This window comes from Leuciscus leuciscus (genome assembly GCF_965113295.1).
Source record: "Leuciscus leuciscus genome assembly, chromosome: 13".
In the NCBI taxonomy this organism is placed as follows: Eukaryota; Metazoa; Chordata; class Actinopteri; order Cypriniformes; family Leuciscidae; genus Leuciscus; species Leuciscus leuciscus.
This window is the reverse complement of record NC_138737.1, coordinates 5,857,512-5,877,263: the sequence shown is the minus strand read 5'-3', so window position 1 is coordinate 5,877,263 and position 19,752 is coordinate 5,857,512. Positions and strand designations below refer to the sequence as shown.

Below are 19,752 nucleotides of genomic sequence, written 5' to 3'. Positions count from 1 at the left end.
GTGTGTTGAGACAGGAGCAAGATTTGTTTTACCGACGTTTATGTTTCATCAGTCATTCACGCTAGACCTCGGCCAATGTATGCACTGTTATTGATACAGTTTCCACATCTTCACCACAATAAATTAGAAAAATACTCGGTAAAAAAAAATAAGTACAAGTAAAATAATCGGTTTGTTGATTGATGGACATCAATGACCAATCACCGACAGTGGGTGTTGTGAGGTTTTGCCTCGTGGTCTTCGACTTCGAGTGCAGCCGTGCACGAGCGCAAAACCTCACAACACTCATCCCCTGTCGGTGATTGGTTGGAGCACTATTTATTTTGGTTTTGAGTGGTTGGTGAAACCAATTGTTTTTGTGTGCAGATCTCAGAGCCTAGGCTGCCTACAGAGACGCGTTTTTTGACGGCATGCTTATGGGGCGGGCAGCAAGCGGATCGTTAGGAAAGATTAGATGAATGTTATCATTTATGTTTGGGCCTTTTTTGGGCCTGAAATCACTAATCCTTTAATGCTGATGGGAAGGAATTACAGTTGCAACATCTCATAATGTACCTCAAACTGAGTAGCGTACTGAGAAACGTCCTGCTCGAGTCGTCCTTGCGATGGAGGTTCGGGTTGAATAACTAGTTATTTCAATGTTTCATCATCGGACTCGAGCTCAGATTGATATGGTAAAATCGACGTCATTGTTTGCTACTATGTTTAGTTTACAGTGTAGGAAGCCTCGACAGCTGACGTTATTATGGTAATGGCCGTTTTTGTGTTCGACACACGCACTGTACACGGTAGACCAATCACAACAGACTGAGCTGTCTGGCCAATCAGAGCACTACTAGGAAAGGAGGGATTTAGAGAGATTGCTTCATCTGACTTCATGCTTCATCGTTGGAGAATCACTGAAAATGTGGTGATTTGCAAATGTATATTATGAGAAAATTAAACAGTTTTTTAAACTTGATGCATGTAAACCTGTTGTAGGAGACTCCAAAACAACATTAGGAAACTTTAAAATAGCATAATGGGGGCACTTTAATACAGGTTTGGAACAACAACATCATGAACAACATGATGACAGAATTTTCATTTGTGGGTTAACTATATCCCTTAGAATGTTTGTAATCGTTTAACCATTATTTATGCTAATATTTATATTTGTTTGCCGTGGAACGTGGCGTTTTCTCAGTCATGCTGTGAGTGTGACTGATATTGTTGTTACCTTCGTAGCAGGAATCGAGCACGCAGCAAAATCTCCAGTGAAGCCCCGTATCGGGGAGTGAATTCTTTTCACTGAATGAGTCACGTGAACGAGTACAAACGAAACCTCACTTTCTGTCCAACTCCAATCACGTGCGCTATTGCGTGTCGGAATGTTCGAACCCCAGATCTTATTTTACGAGTAATACCTATTCAATTACATTTTAAAATACCCAGTCACTCGAAGATTACCAGTTATTTCAGGAAATAAAATACTAGCCATATGCAACACAGTAGGCCTATGTGTGTATTATTTTTTTATTACATCATAGTGATATTCATACTGGCATTTATTGCCACACTTGAATGGGTTAGAGAGAGAGAGAAAGTCATCACATGACACACGTGTGTGTGGTGGATGCTCCTTCATTTGACGGAGCTTTTCTTTCACAGGCTTTTGGCTGCTTTATTTTTTACTAGCCAGCAGATGGCGCTGTTTTCAACACTCGGATTTTTAGATCTGCTGTATAGGGAACGCCTTTATGTGCATTATGAGGCTTCATTTCCCCATCCCACAATGACTGACAATGGAACAACTTCTTGTTATTATTCTGGTTATTTACCTACAACATAGTAGCCAATGGAAGTCTTGCACATTCACAGAAAATAGCCTACTTCTGCAGTGCACGGATAAATAAAGTGGATACAGGCTACTTTTTGTTGGTCACAGTTTCAGTATTTCAATACAATATAGTTAAATGCAGGAGAATGCTGCAAACCTTTGTTGCAGAATGCATTTAACCATGGTAAAATGATTCATATTTGTAGCTGAAATTGTAATCAAAATATTTAACAAACAGACAAATATGGGGTGGGGGGGATTTATTGAATGAGTTATTTTTCAGTGTGGGCCTTTTAAGTTCTTTAGTTAACTGTATTAAATAGTTACTCTAAAGTACTAATATGCACCTTTTAGGGGCAAATAAGGAAGCTTTCTGACAGTATTTAATATTACGTATAAATAGAACAAAGTCGTCCCTTTAACAGCACCACAGTGACAAGCTGTTGCACATGTAAAGGAACAATTTTTGTACAGTTTTTCTAAAAGTGAAGAGGATTCTGATATTACAGTACTTAAAGAAGACCTATTTTACATAGTCTTGATTTTGTTTTTTGGGCCCTACTAGGATAGGTTTTCATGCTTGAATGTTTTTTTGACATGGTTGCAGCACCTCTCTTCCCAGTCTGTCAGTAACTCTCTGTTCCGGCTGGACCAGTGTGTTGTGATTGGTCTAGCGCTTAGAGCGTGTGTTTCGGAAATGTCACATCTTTATAACTGTGAGTTGCGAAACACTACTGACACAACTCAACCAGTTCTTGCCTCTCTGTTTATACCTTGGGCGGGATTTAAATGAGGGATATTGTGATGTGTACATTCCCGGTAGAAAACTCAAGACCAAAATCAAGGTGTTTCAGGTAGTTCAGAAACTGCGCAATGATAGAGAAATAACTGCCTTTGGAGTGACTCCAAAGCAACATTACACAATAAATGAAGTTGAAAATGTAAAAAAGCCTAATAGGTCCTATTTAATATTGTGGCCAAGTAAATGAACAGCCTAGTATGGTAAGGAAGAAGAAAAGATGGCAGGAAGAAGCTATTTTAAAGTTTACAGAGAGCAAAGCTGTCTAATTTTAACATATGTGGGGTTTGTGTTTCACCTGACGAATGAGTCAACATGAAAACTGAAAATTATTCTTATGACCAGGGCTTCTTTATTTTACTTCTCCATTTTTTTTTTATCTCAGACTTAGTTAAAATATAGTGTTTGTTCAGAGTTGTGAAAATGATCATGATGTTGAAAGGACAGGTCTGATCAACTGTCAAGTGGAAGGAATGCTGTATAGCCGCTTCGATTCCGTTTGCTTTACAATTTAGCATGTTGCTGCAATACTGTTGTATTGTGAAACTTCAAGGCAAAACTAAAATAACAATATTGGTGACTACGGGTCACGTAAGGCTTTACATGCCTTCGTCAGGGTGTGTGACTGACGAAGGCATATAAAGCCGCAACGCGTAGGTGTACTTGTCACCAATTTGAATGTTTAAGCCATGAATAAAATAAAGGCTTATAAACTTTTTTCAACATAATTCGAGTGCCTTGGAGTTCCTACACTTAGAGCTTAATTATCCCAAACAACCAAAGAGCACCGAGATTGTACACCCTGTGCAGCACTTCTATGGCATTCTTCGCTTTAATATAACAATATGTGTTGCATAATAATTTCCTAAAATTGTATGACGCGAGGTTGAGTTTTTAGCCTTGGGATGTCATTGCAGTTCAATAACGTATGTGTCAAGTTAATGTACTTAACACTTTACATTAAGGTTTATTAGCTAAGTTAATGTAGGCTATTAACTAACATGAACTAACAATGAGCAACACATTTGAGATAGTATTTTTTTTTTATATTTGTTAATGTTAGTTAATAAAAATACAGCTGTTCATTGTTTGTTCATGTTAGTTCAGTGCATTAACTAATGTTAACAAATACAACCTTTGATTTTAATAACGTATTAGTAAATGTTGAAATGAATATTAACTAAGATTAATAAATGCTGAAGAAGTATTAAGGTAGTTATCTAATGTTAACTAATGAACCTTAATGTAAAGTGTTACCGTTTACTTTATAAATGTGAAACTGAAACATTTCCCTATCATATGCCCTGGAATCAGCTTATTTATGAGGAAAAATAGTTCACATCACAATGTTCACAATTCACTCATCATAGAGATAAAATTAGGAGTTTTCTTCGAACCGTCTCAGGGGAACAGCCACATACATTTCGCAGAACGTGCTGCTGTAATTTGCCACATTTTTAGGGACAATATGATCCAGAGATGTTTACAGTATGACTCGCTCCAACTGTACATGTGAGGTTTTCTTAGAATTTGGGTTTCAAGAATCTTATAATCTGTCCAAAAACATGTTTGTGAAAATTTGATGCATGTCATTAGACAAATCTGACCTTAGTTTAATTTTATAATCCCACAAGGACAAACTGTTTCCACCTTTAACAGTCTCAGAAAAAACTTAATACCAGCTCTCTCTCTCTCTCTCTCTCTATAGTATATATATATTTATATATATATATATATATATATATATATATATATATATATATATATATATATATATTATCCCTCTTGGGAGAGCATGTCAAATCAATGAAAAATCTGCAGTGATTCATGGAAGTTTGTAATTTTCCAGAAGGAACAACATGATCTCCTGTGGTCAGACGGTGGCTTATGTACTTTGAAATGCAAAAAAACCCCGATGGGTGTACTTGATGAATAATAGTCATCACGGCACTACGTGGCCTGCTGTGGGTATGTTTGGAATGCCATACCATACACCTACTGACAGACTGCCCGCATGTGCTAAAAAGTCCCTTCCCACTTCTGCTGATAGCTGTCTTTCTAGTCCCAAAAGACAATAAAAAAAAAATACATTAAAATTATAATATTTATTTATTTATTTTACAATTAATATTACAAATAAAAACATATAAATACAATTAGCTTTTTTATTTTTTATTTAAGGTTTATGGATTAGCATAGTTCATGTGAAATGTAATGGTAAAATAATTCTAAATTAATTTATAATACATTATTTATAGATTTTTGATGACGGGTAATGGTCTTTTTTTGCCCCATTCCCCAATTCCAGCCCCCCAAATCTTTATCTTTATTTACAAACAAGTTGTTTTTAATTAATTTTTTTATTAATTTTTTATCTGTTATTTTGATTCACTTTTTATTTGCTTATTTTGTGTGGTTCTCATTTAGATTTTTTTTTTTTTTAAAGAAAAACTATTTTATATATCTATCTATACATATGCTTGTGTACATCACATTTTACTGCCCTTATTGATTTATACAGCTTAAATAAAAAATAAAAATAAAAAATGCGTTGTGTGGCGTCAGTGGCGATCAGACTGCACTGAAATTCTTTCATATCTGATCTCGCGCAGCGCACCAGTGAGCTAGAATCGCACTTGCGGTGTAGTATGCAGTATACAGTATGTAGTGTGCGGCGTACGTGAGCTCTCCATTCCCTGTTTTCCTTAAGCGGGACGGAGGGGGAGGGATGAGCTTCAAATGACGTTACCGAGCCCGTTAAAACACCGAGCGGCTTCGCGCGGACGCATCAGACAGTCAGTCAGCACGCAGAGGGACAGCAGCAGCCGCACCTCCTGTAGACACCGAATAGCGTCTCATTTATACATTTGGGGTGTTTAATACCGATGAGAACAATGGTCTGAAGAGATTTAAGCGATCAATTCGTGAATGTAATTCCATTACATTCATCTGATCCGCGCGCGCAAAGGGCCGCTTTGGTTTTACCGTCTCCGCAGTCGCCTTCTCTCTGAGAGATTCACGTTCCCATGCGATTCTTCAGACTCACCTTTAAGTGTTTCGTGGATTGTTTTTGAAGGTGCTGTTTTAAATCGGTGTCTTTTTTCTTTTAAAGTCTACTATTTATTTTACAAACGCGCTTTTTGATAAAAACGAACCAACAAAACCGTTGCCAATTTCGCCGAGAAAATCAAACTGCCAACGGAATAAAAAAAATAATAAAAAAATACATTCGTAAAGAATAACACAGCTGATTTTATTAAATAAAAGGATAAAGGACCAGATCCTGTGCACCTAAAGAGGAACAAAAGGGACATATTGGTGTAAAAAGACAACTGAAACTGACTTAGTCCAAAAACAATAAGAGATCAAATATTTATTTTTGACTGCTGATTTAAGCCCTTCTCGTGAGGAGGTTGATTTGCTTTGTTTACACGAGAGATGGAGAAATCCTCTCTGGACGCAGACTGCGCCCTGAACATGGTCCTGGTGGAGGAGAAGAAGGGCCATCTCATTCCCAATGGAAACGCGCATCAAGGCGTCAATGGGACCCTCAACGGGGGACCCGCGGCCACTGGAGCCATCTCTGCGGTGGAGAAGAGGCAGGGCTACCCTGAGCGAGAGACCTGGACCAGACAGATGGATTTCATCATGTCCTGTGTGGGGTTCGCCGTGGGTCTGGGGAACGTCTGGCGCTTCCCCTACCTGTGCTACAAAAATGGTGGAGGTAAGACTCTCTGCAGCACATTCAGATCCCTTTAGATGAGACGTCATTAGTCTGTGACGTCACTTGCACGGTGGAAGACACCTCCTGTGTGTGTGACTCATTCATTCATTCATTCATTCATTCATGCATTCGGTGGCTGAACAAAAATTGCAAATGCAAACAATACCTTAAAATAGTAAGCTGTGAACACTGTTGTTTTACTGTTTAACGTCCAGTGGTTTAATGTTGAGGGCTAGTTTTAGTGTCATCAATGTTGCCATTGTTCGCTAGCCATGATAATAAATAAGCGATTAAATGAAGACATGAATATTGGCAGGCAAAATCAGTCTGTCTCTGTTAATAATCTGAATATCATTGTATTAGATAAAAAATATATATAAAAAAACCAAATGGCATTTATTTAAAAGAAAATGTAGCCTAGCACAAACACTCTACCTGCAAAGTTTTGCTTTTAAAGTTGATTAGTTGGTTTTTAATGATAAAGCAATAGATGTACTGTTAAAAACGAATATAAAATGGCTTTTAAAAATGGCTTAGTTCTGAGAAAATCTTTAGCATTTTTTGTTTTATTCAGTTTAAATACTACTTGGGGGGCCACTAAGTGACTATACAGAATTAATTCAAGTTTAATGACATTTCAAACTATTTTGTTAAACTGGATTAGTTGGTTAATTATAATTATAAAGCTGGTGTGATTGTCAAATGTGTCTGTACACCAGTTCCCCATGACTTAGCCACAGACAGTAGAAGTGCGCATAGTACGTGCTGGATCGAATGTTTGTAAGATGATCCAGTTTGGCTTTTTTTTTTCCACTTTCACTTTAGACTAGTGTCTTAAATCAGCACTCATTTATTACCGCTCACTCTGCGTGTACTCTTGTATTTCAGAGTGGCAAATGCAGCTATAAATGGATATTGAAGGTGAAAATGCTCTATGAATGCAATGCATGAAAGCACAAGTAGAGGTCACACATTTCTATGCAACCATTAGAGGTCACACATGACCTGACTAAAATAGATCAAATTCAGGGTTTTATCTGACAAATCTTGGCTGAGTCTTAAATTTAAGTAGTATATATAATTGAAAAAATAAATGTGTGTAAACAATTTATAAATAGTTTCATTTAGCTTTAGTGCAATTTTAATTTGGCTAACAACATGTCTTTATTAAACACATTATTAAACACAAAGGTGCCTATGATGCTCAAAATGCTGTCTAAGTAGTCAGCTTATTAGGCTTTGGGACACAGCCGTTGTCTAATAATTATAATAAATAGTTACAATTATATAGTGCTTTTCTCTGCACTCAAAGCGCTTTACATATAGAAGGAGGGAATCTCCTCAACCATCACAAATGTGCATCATGATCCACCTGGATGATGCGACGGTATTGCGCCAGACCACCACACACACCACACACCAGCTTAATGCTGAACAGGAGACGGAGTGATGAAGACACTCAGTATATACTGTACTGTATATGAGGATGATTGGGGGCTGTGATGATAGACAGAGGCCAATGGGCAAATTTGGCCAGCATGACGGGGTTAAACCCATACTCTAATTACGAAGGACATCCTGGGATTTTTAATGACCACAGAGAGTCAGGACTTTGGTTTAACGTCTCATCTGAAGGACGGTGCTCTTTGACAGTATAGTGTCCCCATCACTTTACAGGGGTGTTAGGACCCACACAGACCACAGGGTGAGCGCCCCCTACTGGCCTCACTAACACCTCTTCCAGCAGCAACCTGGTTTTCCCAGGAGGAATCCCATCCAGGTACTGACCAGGCTCGACCCTGCTTAGCTTCAGTGGGCAACCAGTCTTTGGCTACAGGGTGAGCTGCTGGCTAATGACGGATTCGAGTAGCATTAGTAGTCATGGTGAGCCTCTCATCATTATCGTCACTGTTTCGCCATTGATTCTCTTTTTTGCTCTATGAGTCATCTTCTGATGGCTATAGAATGTGAAGGCCAAGTCTGGGTAACACTTTAAGAGCCCATTAGAAAGAGATCCATTGTGTTTGCCTGAATGACGAAGCTGTCTCCCCGTGTCCCCATCACTCTGGATGCCATCCAACATTTGCTGAATGAATGGCCATACTTTTTTGTCTTGATGTATGGGGATTAGGAGTGTAACGGTTCAAATTACTCATGGTTCAGTTTTTATCACGGTTTTAGGGTCACGGTTTCGGTACGGTTCGGTATGTGTTATGGGAAAAATAAGAACAAATTATTCAAATGCAAGCAACAGCACAGCTTTTCAAGTATCTAACAGTAGTTTTCAGGTACAGACAATGTATAATGTAATCAAACGTAAAACAACATATAATCTTCACTGTAGAAAATAAATAAAGAGGAATCATTATAAAAGTTACAAAAGCTATTCAGTGAAGAGCAGTGAGTGATTTCCTTGTCTTTTGTTGTTTGATTAACATTAAAAACACGTTTCGGATGAGGGCGCACACACAATCTTCTCATAGAACACTCAAGTTATTTTTCGCGTCTTCTTGCGCTTGAATTTTTAAATTGGCAAGGCTTAAATGAGTATAGTTTAAACACAAATAGCAACGTGTGCTGTTCAGATCTCAGCTGCGCTATAACAGCAAGCTTCCAAATGATCTTTTCTCTGTGAATTCAAATGAGTCTACAATGTTTAAAGTCCAAAGGCATCATGAACTATATTTCATTTGGGTATGTCATTTCTCGGATTTGGGTTCCAAATGGGAACGCAAGTTAACAGGTTAAGCTATTAGTTGTGTTGTTAAAGCTTTATTTATAATACTGTTGAACTTGACAGAATTTTCTCTCTCGTGGAAGTGTCAAAGAAGCCTGAGAAAGCCAGAGTCTTAATTGTTGTAATTGTTGTATGCAATGGTGTGACTCATTGGTTAAAAAAGAAAGCAAAACACAAAATAAATACTTGTAAAGATGAATTTGACTGATCTTCTTTTTTTTTTCAAGGTTTCTGTGGATATCGCGATATATCGTTACCGTGAATTATTTTGGCCACGATAACCGCGGTGTGAAAAATCTGATATTGTGACAGCCCTAGTGTTGTGTTAGTAGTGTGTTGAAACTCACAGTTGTGGTAAGGGTGTGACTTTTCCGAAGCATGCTCAAAGCGGTTGACCAATCACAACACACTGGCCCAGCCGACCAATCAGAGTACATTGCGCTTTTCAGAAGGAGAGGCCTCATAGAGACAGGAACAAAACAGAGCGATACTGACAGCCTGGGAAGAGAGTGCTGCAAAAAAAATTAAATATAGGAAAAATAATGTTTTTTGAACATTCAAGCATGAAAACCTATTCTAGTAGACCCTAAAAACTAAATCAAGACTTTTTAAAACAGCATAATATTTCCTCTTTAATGAAAAATTACCTTTATTAAAGATGAAGTCGTGGATCATTTGCACATCATTAGCCTCATTGTCGAATCCTGATTACATTACAGTACGCATATGGGATAGTTGCAAATCACTTTACAAAATAACTTGCTTAATAGTGGCATCCTCGCTAGATCTTAATTAGAGAGAATGATGAGAAATGACTAACAGAATGAATATAATGCTAATCTGGATAGTCTCCCACTATCCTTGGAAAAATGCCAATATTGTCCTATTCACTAATAGACTTAAAAACATCTTGTCAAGATGTGTGACGTTACGCTGAATATGTGAACTGTAAATGTTCATGTCTAAAAGCAGTGTTTGTCTTTGGCACCGCCCTGAATCCCTGTTGTGAGTGAAATGTCAAGACTAGGTCAATGTTGTGTTAGCACTTGGGTTGCAATTCTAGTTGGTCTTGACGGATAACTTGATTTCATTGTGTTCTGGTTATTTAGATAGAGAAGATGTCAGTGTGTTTTGGATCTGAAATCTCCACCACCTGTGGTAGAGGGGAAAGGTGATGGAAACCGACTGCTGGGAACATTTCACGAAGACCATCAATTCTCCCGAAAACAATAAGTGATTCAAATAAGACGTGCCAGCTTGAGAAATATGAGATGCATGAGTGTCTAGTGAGAATTGGCTGACTCTTAGAGCTCTTCATGCTCAAATACTTTCTTTACCCCCAACAAGGATCTCTAAGGTAACAGAATTACAGTGTCCTGGTACAGGTTTCGAAACACAATGTGTCGTCTTTGTCTGTAAAACTGACAGGATCTTGAATTGTTATGCCAAATCAAATCAGACCTCTCAAAGACCAAAAAGGTCCTGCTGGCAAAAGGAGAGTAAATACGGATCATGTCACACATTCTTTTACTCAGTGTTCACAGGTTGAGTCTGTGAGATACTTGTGATATTTACTTTCCTCACTCTCAGAAGACAAATTTAGCCACAGGTCAAATTCAAACCCATGCAATCTTTTAAGTTTGTCATAAAAAAATAAAAATAAAATAAAAATAGCTCACCCCAAAATAAAAATGATTATTTACTGTTATTAACCTGTATCACTGGAAGATCGATGTCCAAGTTTCTCTTTTTCATACAATGAAAGTGAATGGTGACCACGACCCGGAAAGATTAATAAATATTGTATTTCTCATTGTTAGATAATGTTAACTAATGTTAGGCAAATGAGACCTTATTGGAAAGTGTTACCAAATTTTGGAAGACTTGAAATAGAGTGCATGAGTTTTATTTACTACTTTTATGACGCTTTTATGAATTTGTATGCACTTTATCTTTGAGATCTACTTTCATTGGAATAAATCTACTTTCGCATTCTAATTTACGCCCCTTTTTGTGCTCCATGCAAGATAGTGTTTTTTTAGTTTTAGTAATTTAATGATGTGTTTTTGACATTTTTATAACTTTTTTAATATTTTTTATTTATCTGTAATTTATTTTGATTTCAGTTTTAGTAATTTTAGTACTTCAACTTATTATTATATTTAAATAAGTTGCCACAGTGACATTTTACTTTTTTAATCTAATATTTATATTTAATTAAGGAAAATGCTTCATTTTTAGTTAAGAATAAGAACTCTGATGCAAGAAACAAAGTCATACAGATTTGGAACGATTTAAGGATGTGTAAATAGTACATTTTCATTGTTGGGTGAACACTTAATTTTAATATATCGGGTTGCTTAAGCCTCATGGACAGTGTTTCTCTGCGTCCCTCCATAACTTCACTTGTGTGTATCTAGAGACTTTGCAGTTTTGATACGGTGTTGCTAATCCGTTTCTAGCCAAATCACTCGTGAGCTAATTTATTTCCCATAGACCTCACAAGAGATTTCTCCACACCTGTAGTGAAGGTCTGCTAATTTTCCTAATTCCCTGTAGAGAACTCAGATTATATTAAAACAGTCTAAAGTTCTTGATGTGAACCACTTAAAGTTAAGAGACAACACTTAAAGTTGTGTTAATCTGTAGGTCAAATCTCTTATACTTGTGATTTTTTTGCAGTTTGTTACCGTAACAATTTAAGATTGTTATTTGATAGCAAACAGCCTCATACTGTACTGCAAGTTTTTATGGTAGAGGTCATAGGTCACATTAGCTGCCTTATCTGTTTCTTTATACAGCTCTGCAGTCAGTTCAGCGATCTGCTCACTCTTATGTCTGTGCTGCTATCTAAGGTAACAAATCTTTCATTGAGCTGCTCAGATTGACACTGTGGTGTCGCTAACTCATATACAGAATGTACATGTGAGATGCAGACACAGTCCAGTCTTTCTGTTGCCAGGTGACAGCATTATGTAGCGGCGTCTCAGAGTTAAGAGAGGCCAAGCTGAACAGAATGGTGGCCACATAGTAGATTTATGATCTCTGCAGTAAAGCCCTCTACCCGTCCTTGGCTGCTGTGTCTGTAATACGGTATCACAGCTATTCTAAAATCTCCCCGATCTGACAGTCTTTAATAACAATCTGGCATTGTGATTGTGCTTCAGCACACAAACAAAGCAGATTGGTTTTATCTTCCTGGTATTCAAATTTTTTTTTAGGAAATGTCACATTTTAAGAAACATGACACCGAATTGTTTGTATATATGCATTGCATTAGATTTGACCTGCTCTCCATATGTATATATATATTAGGGGTGTGAATCGTCACTGGTCTCACGATTTAAGGACTATTTAGAACAAACCCTAGTAAATACTAAAAGTGCATGAAACTGTCAAGTGTACTTAAAGGTATAGCGGAGGATGTTTTACTTCCTGGTGGGTAACCTATACTATTGGTCCTCCTAATTGTCAATCATTCTGGTGAATCAATTCAAAAAGTGGAGAGGGCGGGTCTTATCTAAAATTTGGAAAGATCCTCCGCTATACCTTTAAGTTACAATAACGCTCACACACTCGCACAAACACAATTGCACTCAACCTGCGCACACTCGCACGCACACACATACAGCCTCGTACATACGCACGCACGCACACGCTTTCAGCCTTGCACGCACGCACACACACACTCAAGCTCACACGCTGTAAATTTTAAAATAGTGGGTGCATTTTTTATTACTCGCTTTTGTGTTTCGCCTCCCTCCGCCATTTTACGCTAGCGCGAGTAGTGCGTATATGATGAATGACATCAGAGAAACGTCAGTAGGCTATAATCGATTATGGTCTATGACTGTATCGATGAGGAATCGTCCACGTCGCGATCATTTTTAAAATGCATTGATAATATACATGCATATGTTTAAGATATAGATTCTAATATATAATAAGGTCAAGTTATTCAGCTGCAGCATTATCTGGATGCCTTTGTCCATATAAGGGTTTTTCTGGAAAGTCATACGTTTTATTACTATAATCTCACTTGTGGACTTTCTGTGCGAGGGCGCCCTCTGGCTACGAGTATGAATGAAACATAAATTACATGTGAGCATTATGGAACACATCTCACTTCACACTATTTATTGGTTTATTTATGTGTCATAATCATGTGTACAGCTAATACGCCATACCCCTAATGAATTTTTTATGATCATCAATACCAGTAAAACTTTGGCAAAATGTAATTTCCAACATTTCCAAGCCTACAAAGTGGATTAGTTTCAAATTCCTATATTGCAAATGACATTTCAGAATGCGCATTGTTTCAATGTGTCTGTTTCTCAATGGTTAGGCATGAGAAGGCCAGTGATGTCAGCACATTAGGACATGTTGGCGTCTTGCCTAACTGACATCAGTTCCTCGCTCCACATGGACGGGCGATTAAGAAGAGCGTCTGTTAATCTTTTAATCCCCTTTTTCTGACTGGGGCCTAACCGTGGGTGCTTTAGGGTCCAGCCATTGTGTATTAGATTCTGCGTAAATTCATCTTCTTGTTATTTCAATATGCTGACAATTTTGTTGTTGCGCTTAGTAGTTTTAATAGTCTAGTTGCAATATTCTTGTTTTAGAGCATTTATTAGGTATTCTTGCAGAGCACCATCACTACTGCTAATACTTACTGTATAGTTAGGGATTTGAATAAACTTTGAATAAAGTATGAAACCTTAAGTATGAAGCATAGCTTTTCCTCTTTTTGCACAAAAATTTGCATAAGGACATGATTAATACCTCAAATCATGCAAAACTACGTGCATTTTCATCTTTTTTTTCCCAAACATGAGCCAAACCTTGCATGTTTTTATTATTCTAGAACAAGTATGATCATGTCAGTTTGTGAAATCGTTGTTGTTGTAGTATCTTAAACAAGGTGATAAAAACCATCAAAAATGGTTTGAGTTTCAGGACTGAGAAAGAATATTATATAAGAATATTATAACATTGCTAACATTGTTCTACATTACAAAGAAATACTAAATCATAATAATGAGCCTTTAAAATATAAAAAAAAGTTCTCAAGCGCACTCCAGTATGTAGGTGCAAGTGAGAGTCTTTACCAAAAAAAGCCAAAAAGGGACTAAAATGAATAATGTACTTATTAATCCAACATACTACATTTCTAGAACAGTGTTTTTCTTATTTGAATGCATGTGGTTCTAGCTAGCCGACAGTACATACTGATGCTGGAGACAAGTCGATTTTCACCTGGTAATACATGCAAACAATATCATTGGCTTCTGAGTGGAGTGAGCCATATGTGTTGACAGAGTGTCCATATCCATCTGTTCTGTAAGGGGGAGGTGTGGGAATCTATATTTATAGTCTCCCCTCATTACCCAAGAATCCAATCAGTTCTGCCTGTGTTTTAAGGGCTGCTCGTTAGAAAGGAGTGAAAGCGCTTCCTGGGTGTGCTTTACAGGATGATGCGAACTTCTCAGCGGGGCTTCACAGGCAAACTGGCAAACAGGTTTCAGCACCGTTGCGATCGCTAACTCTCAATACATTTTAAGCCCATCCAGAATAGAAAGCTTAAGGCCGTGTTTTTAGCCAGCTGAAAACGCTAGGCGCTCTGCAGCAAACGCCTAACTGTGGGCGCTTGAGAGCATTTTGGCAGCGTTGCGTTTTTTTCAGTTGAGACATGCTTGTTATGATACAGAAAATCCGCGAAAGTGTTACTAGTATCTCATTTCACACATATTTTGTTTCTGTGTTAATTCCATATTAAAATGTCGATACAATGTAATGTATTTTCTCTGGCACTTGTTTTAAATGATTTTGTGCAGTTATTATGCTTGTTGTTGTCATCTGTTGACATTGTAAAAGCATAATGTAGCGGTTGGTCGGTGTGGTATTAGTCCCGCCCCTCCTCCACTGTGATTGGACGGTTAGGTAAAAAGTGACAGTGAATGAGCGCTGCGTTTTACCCAAAGTTGAACATTCTTCAACTCTCGGCGACCTGTAAAAAACGCTGAACGGTCAGCGCTTCATTGAAAACAATTGAAAAAATACGCCAGCCGCGTGAAAAAACGCTTTGTTGGACACACGGCCTAACACATTTTCTCCACACCTGAGGTGGCTGTCTAGTCGTGAGCTAGTGGAAGTTAAGTAAAGGATAATGTACTGTCAGTGTTCAGTCATTATTGCAAAATACTCCGGTATTGGGTTTATTTTGTGATAGCGAGCAGCTGACTGAGTAATATCCAGAATTATTACACTGTAAAAAAAATTATATCATCAGCAAGTTATGACAACAAATGTTTTTACATAGCTTCAACTCATCAAAATAAGTTACAAATTGTTCAACTTTTTTCTAAGTTATACAAGATTCAACTAATTTTTTATGTAACATGAGTCAGTTTAATGTAATTTACGTTTAAATGACTTAGACATTCAAGCAACTTTTTTAAAGTGTATGTAGCTACTCAGCAAATAAATAAATAAATGGACATGAAATGTTGATAATAATTCATTCGCTTTTTATTATTTTAAAATTAAATTAGGTCCCTCTCCTCCCCTGCACCGTCCATCATCTCCCATGTTTCCTCTCCATCATGTACATCTCTGTTGGTGGCGTTGTTTGTGAAAATGTACATATGTCAATTTTCGTCTACAAACTATCATCGCTTGGATTACAACATTACATGCCTGCACGTTGAATGTGATTTTTCTCCAATGAGGGGGAGGAGGGGGCGGGATGTGGGAGGACGAATTACGCTACAGCACTTTTATTATTGTGCTGATTGGCTATAGCTGAGCGGACAGTGTCAATCAATGTATTGGAGAAAACAGCGACCATAAATGTAAAGAAACAAAGTTTATGGTAAATTCGTTATGAAGAAACGAATAAGCCCCCAAAAAACATGGTTCGTGATTTTTTTATTGAACAAGACTTAGCAAAAAAAGAAGAAGCCCAAAGTCACGTATCATAAGCAGACTTGGCAACTCTGATCACAATCTCAAAAGTTTGGGGTCAATAAGATTGCTTCTTTTTTTTAAAGAAATTAATACTTTTATTCAGTAAGGGTGCATTAAATTGATCAAAAGTGACAGTAAAGACATTTATGATGTTACAAATTAAGAAAAGAAAAAAACATTTTAAAATAATTTAGTGTGATTACAAAAAGTTAGTAATTGATTTTTGATTAGTGACGCACCAGGTAATACCCACATCAGTTCTAAATAATAACAAAAACAATTCTAACATTCTAAACATGAGATCTCAAGCAGAAAATGCTACATCAAAATGCTGATTATCAGTTAGTATTACATTTTGGGAAGATGTCAATCCCAATGTGGGATTATTTACCACTGTGTACTTCTGGTGTACCTTCTTCCTCTTAAATTAACTCAGTAGCCACCATTAGGAATGAAACCCTTGGTCTTATGTACAGTATTGGAAGAGAAAGAGCTGAAAAGATTCCTCACTTTTCTGAGAGCATTAAATTGAGCACACGCTGACACAGAGTCAGGTGCTCTATGCGCACGACGTCAGCCACTGCAGTACGCGCAAGACTGTGTGTGTGTGTGTGTGAGTCACGCTTGTTTTATTCCGCTGTAGCTGTGTACGTGTCCACGCATTGACCCGCAGTCACATTCTCATGCATCATCCGCTCACGGGGCATTGCCATGGTGTTCTCTTTTGTTTGCAAATCAACCCGACACTAGCCCACATATGCATATTTTTTCCTTTTTTTCACAGAGGAATAGACTCACATAGCAGCTGCGGTCTGGAGATCTGTGCAGCACATTGTGTTCGCCGCTTCCTTCTGTAGGCAGTTCATCAAAAGGCTTCTTTCTGAGTCACGAGTCCAACGAAAGCGGTTGTTTTCTGAATGGAAGCCGGGCAGTGCTCCCAAAGAAGCCACTTCATTCATATCAGTGTTTTTAAATTAGCAACAGGGGTTGTTGTTATTTTATTGTTTTAGATTATCTGGCTTGCATTAGTTCTAAATTGGCCATGAGGCAGCTAGCCTGCAGAGCTAGCATTATGTAAGCATGTCACTTGCGTCCCACTCTGCCTTTTTTTTCCATCGTATCCTTTTTTTTCTCTGTCTGTCACACACACCCATCCTCCCCTGCAGTCACCTCACCGATGATTGGCGGGTGACGTCAACAAGACTTTCATTGAGCATGCCAGCTCTGTTTTCAGTGGATAATCTGCATCACACCGGCGACCAACCCCCTCACTAAGCCGCTACTGTGGCTGTCAATCTCAGATCAGTCGAGCGAAGGTTTATTGCTGCCGCAGACCACATGATGAATGCTAATGCTGCCAGCAGCAGTCAAATCCAAACTGACGTGCCAACATGTGGAGGTGTTGTGCACAAATAGCTGATAATTCCCTCAGTTAAAATGGTCACCTGTTTTGTAATACTTTAAAGATGTGTAAAATCCAATCTTGCGTTGTTTTTTGGGGGTTAATTGGCATTATATGCATCATGAGACCTCAGTTTATGTTTCTAGGTATTATTTTATTGGACATTATGACATCTTATGACTCGAATGAATGGAAAATGCAATTCTTTGTATTTCATATCAAGTGCTTGACCTTCAAATCGAGCCTTTAGTGCACATTTCTTGTCTTATTGTGAATGATTTGTAAGTGCATGTTATTCTAACAATTATTCCTATTCTTGCATCAAAATGCAATAACTTTACTTAGGTTGTGAATGTCATTCCATGTTGTCTTTAACATCACTCTCTGTCATTCTCTATTGCTGTGTGTTCACAGGAGTGTTCCTCATTCCCTATGTGTTGTTCATATTTCTGGGAGGCATTCCGATATTCTTCCTGGAGATTGCGCTGGGTCAGTTTATGAAAGCTGGAAGCATCAATGTGTGGAACATTGCCCCTCTTTTTAAAGGTTTGCTCTACATCTTTATGCATTACCTTACTTTTTTAGTTATGATGCTTTTTTAGGTTATTCCTTAAAACATTGCACATGCATTCTTTATTTAATTGAATTTTATAATATATATTATCATTTGATATTTATTATATTATAATGTATTATATTATAAATTAAAATAGAACACATTAAAAGTAGCTATTTTATGCGTAGTAATATTTTGTATTAAATATGATCATTTATACAAAAATATTATATATAATACAATATTTTATATTTATATACAGTATAATATATTATAATATCTTATCGCCTGTACATAATATATATATCACATAATATCTAGACTTTGTATTAAGATATATTTCAAAATGATATACATATTTTATCACGAAAAGAGTAAAAATACCGTTCTGTAGTTGAAATCAAATTTGACTCTATTTCCTGGCTGAATCCATGATTCATCAGTACATGTTATATAAGGGATACTGTTCACCTGAAGGGGTTTATTTTTAACTGATTCAAGTTAAATGCATTGCGAGTGCTGTTTCATGCTGTCTTTCACTGGTTTGTTTTAGGACTTGGCTTTGCCTCCATGGTCATTGTGTTCTTCTGTAACACGTACTACATCATGGTACTTGCCTGGGGTTTCTACTACTTAATAAAGTCCTTCAATTCCACGCTGCCCTGGTCCACCTGCGACAACCCATGGAACTCAGAGAACTGCATCGAGATCTTCCACCACTCCGACTGCCACAACGGCACCATTGGCAACAACACATTTGGCAACATGACGTGCGAAGAGCTTGCTAATGGGCGTTCCCCTATTATTGAATTTTGGGAGTGAGTGATTGTTTTTTAATCCATTCATTTCTCTCTGCAATATTTGAAATGCCTTTGATATAATAACCACTCTCTACAAGATTTATGTGTTTTTGTTGTTAAAATTTAACTTGCTTTTCTTACTTGGACATGTTGATTTACTGTTAATTAATCCCACATGTCAGAGCCGGTTAAACACATAATTCGCTCACTGCCTATAATGAACCCGTGGCATTACATTTGGTCACATGGTGCTGCCTGTTCAATCTGGATCTGTGTATGAGGTTTATGAATCTACAGGCATTTCATAATGGCTATGGTTCTCAGATTTGGTGAGATCTCAGATTTGGAAGGACATCTGTTCACAGAGCACATGGATTGACCGTTCATAACGGCTCATGATTAGTTTTCTTGTCATCAGGGACAGTAGACTATACCTCTGGAAAGTCATCACTTTCAAGCTTCATATGAGTTAGGTAGTTATAAATTAAAATAAAACCTGCAATGAAGCAAAACTTTGTGAGTGCTACACAGTGCTTTCATTCATGAATGTTTATCTCCATTTCAGGAACAAGGTTCTGAACATCTCGGATGGGCTGGACCAGCCAGGCGTCATAAACTGGGAAATGGTGCTGTGTCTTATGGCCGTGTGGGTGATGGTTTACTTCTGTGTGTGGAAGGGGGTGAAGTCAACAGGAAAGGTGAGGACACTCTTTCTTTCTGTCTATCTATCTTTCTTTCTTAAGTGCTTCTCATAACACGTATGAACCTTGAAGACAGGTAAAAGCAGTCACGTGGACAGCAGAGAATCAAATACCTGCACTGCATCTTAAGCTTGGTTACATAACAGTCAGAGCTTATTGTTCACTTGTATTAGGGAAGCTACTAGCCACTAGTTAAACTACTGTCAAGCTACTTTTGGGAAAAAGTGCTAGCTACATTACAAGCT

General features: G+C 37.6%; 1 protein-coding gene across 1 annotated transcript in view; it reads left to right on the top strand.

Moving 5' to 3' along the window:
• The first annotated feature begins 5,378 nt into the window (after positions 1-5,378).
• The window catches only part of slc6a8 (solute carrier family 6 member 8), a 38,461-nt gene continuing 24,087 nt past the window's right edge, over positions 5,379-19,752 (top strand). Inside the window, exons 1-4 of the mRNA XM_082189149.1 lie at positions 5,379-6,342; positions 17,865-17,996; positions 18,560-18,824; positions 19,372-19,504. Of these exons, the coding sequence (XP_082045275.1) occupies positions 6,057-6,342; positions 17,865-17,996; positions 18,560-18,824; positions 19,372-19,504 (816 nt within the window). The 5' untranslated portion in view covers positions 5,379-6,056. The remainder of the gene's footprint in view (positions 6,343-17,864; positions 17,997-18,559; positions 18,825-19,371; positions 19,505-19,752) is intronic.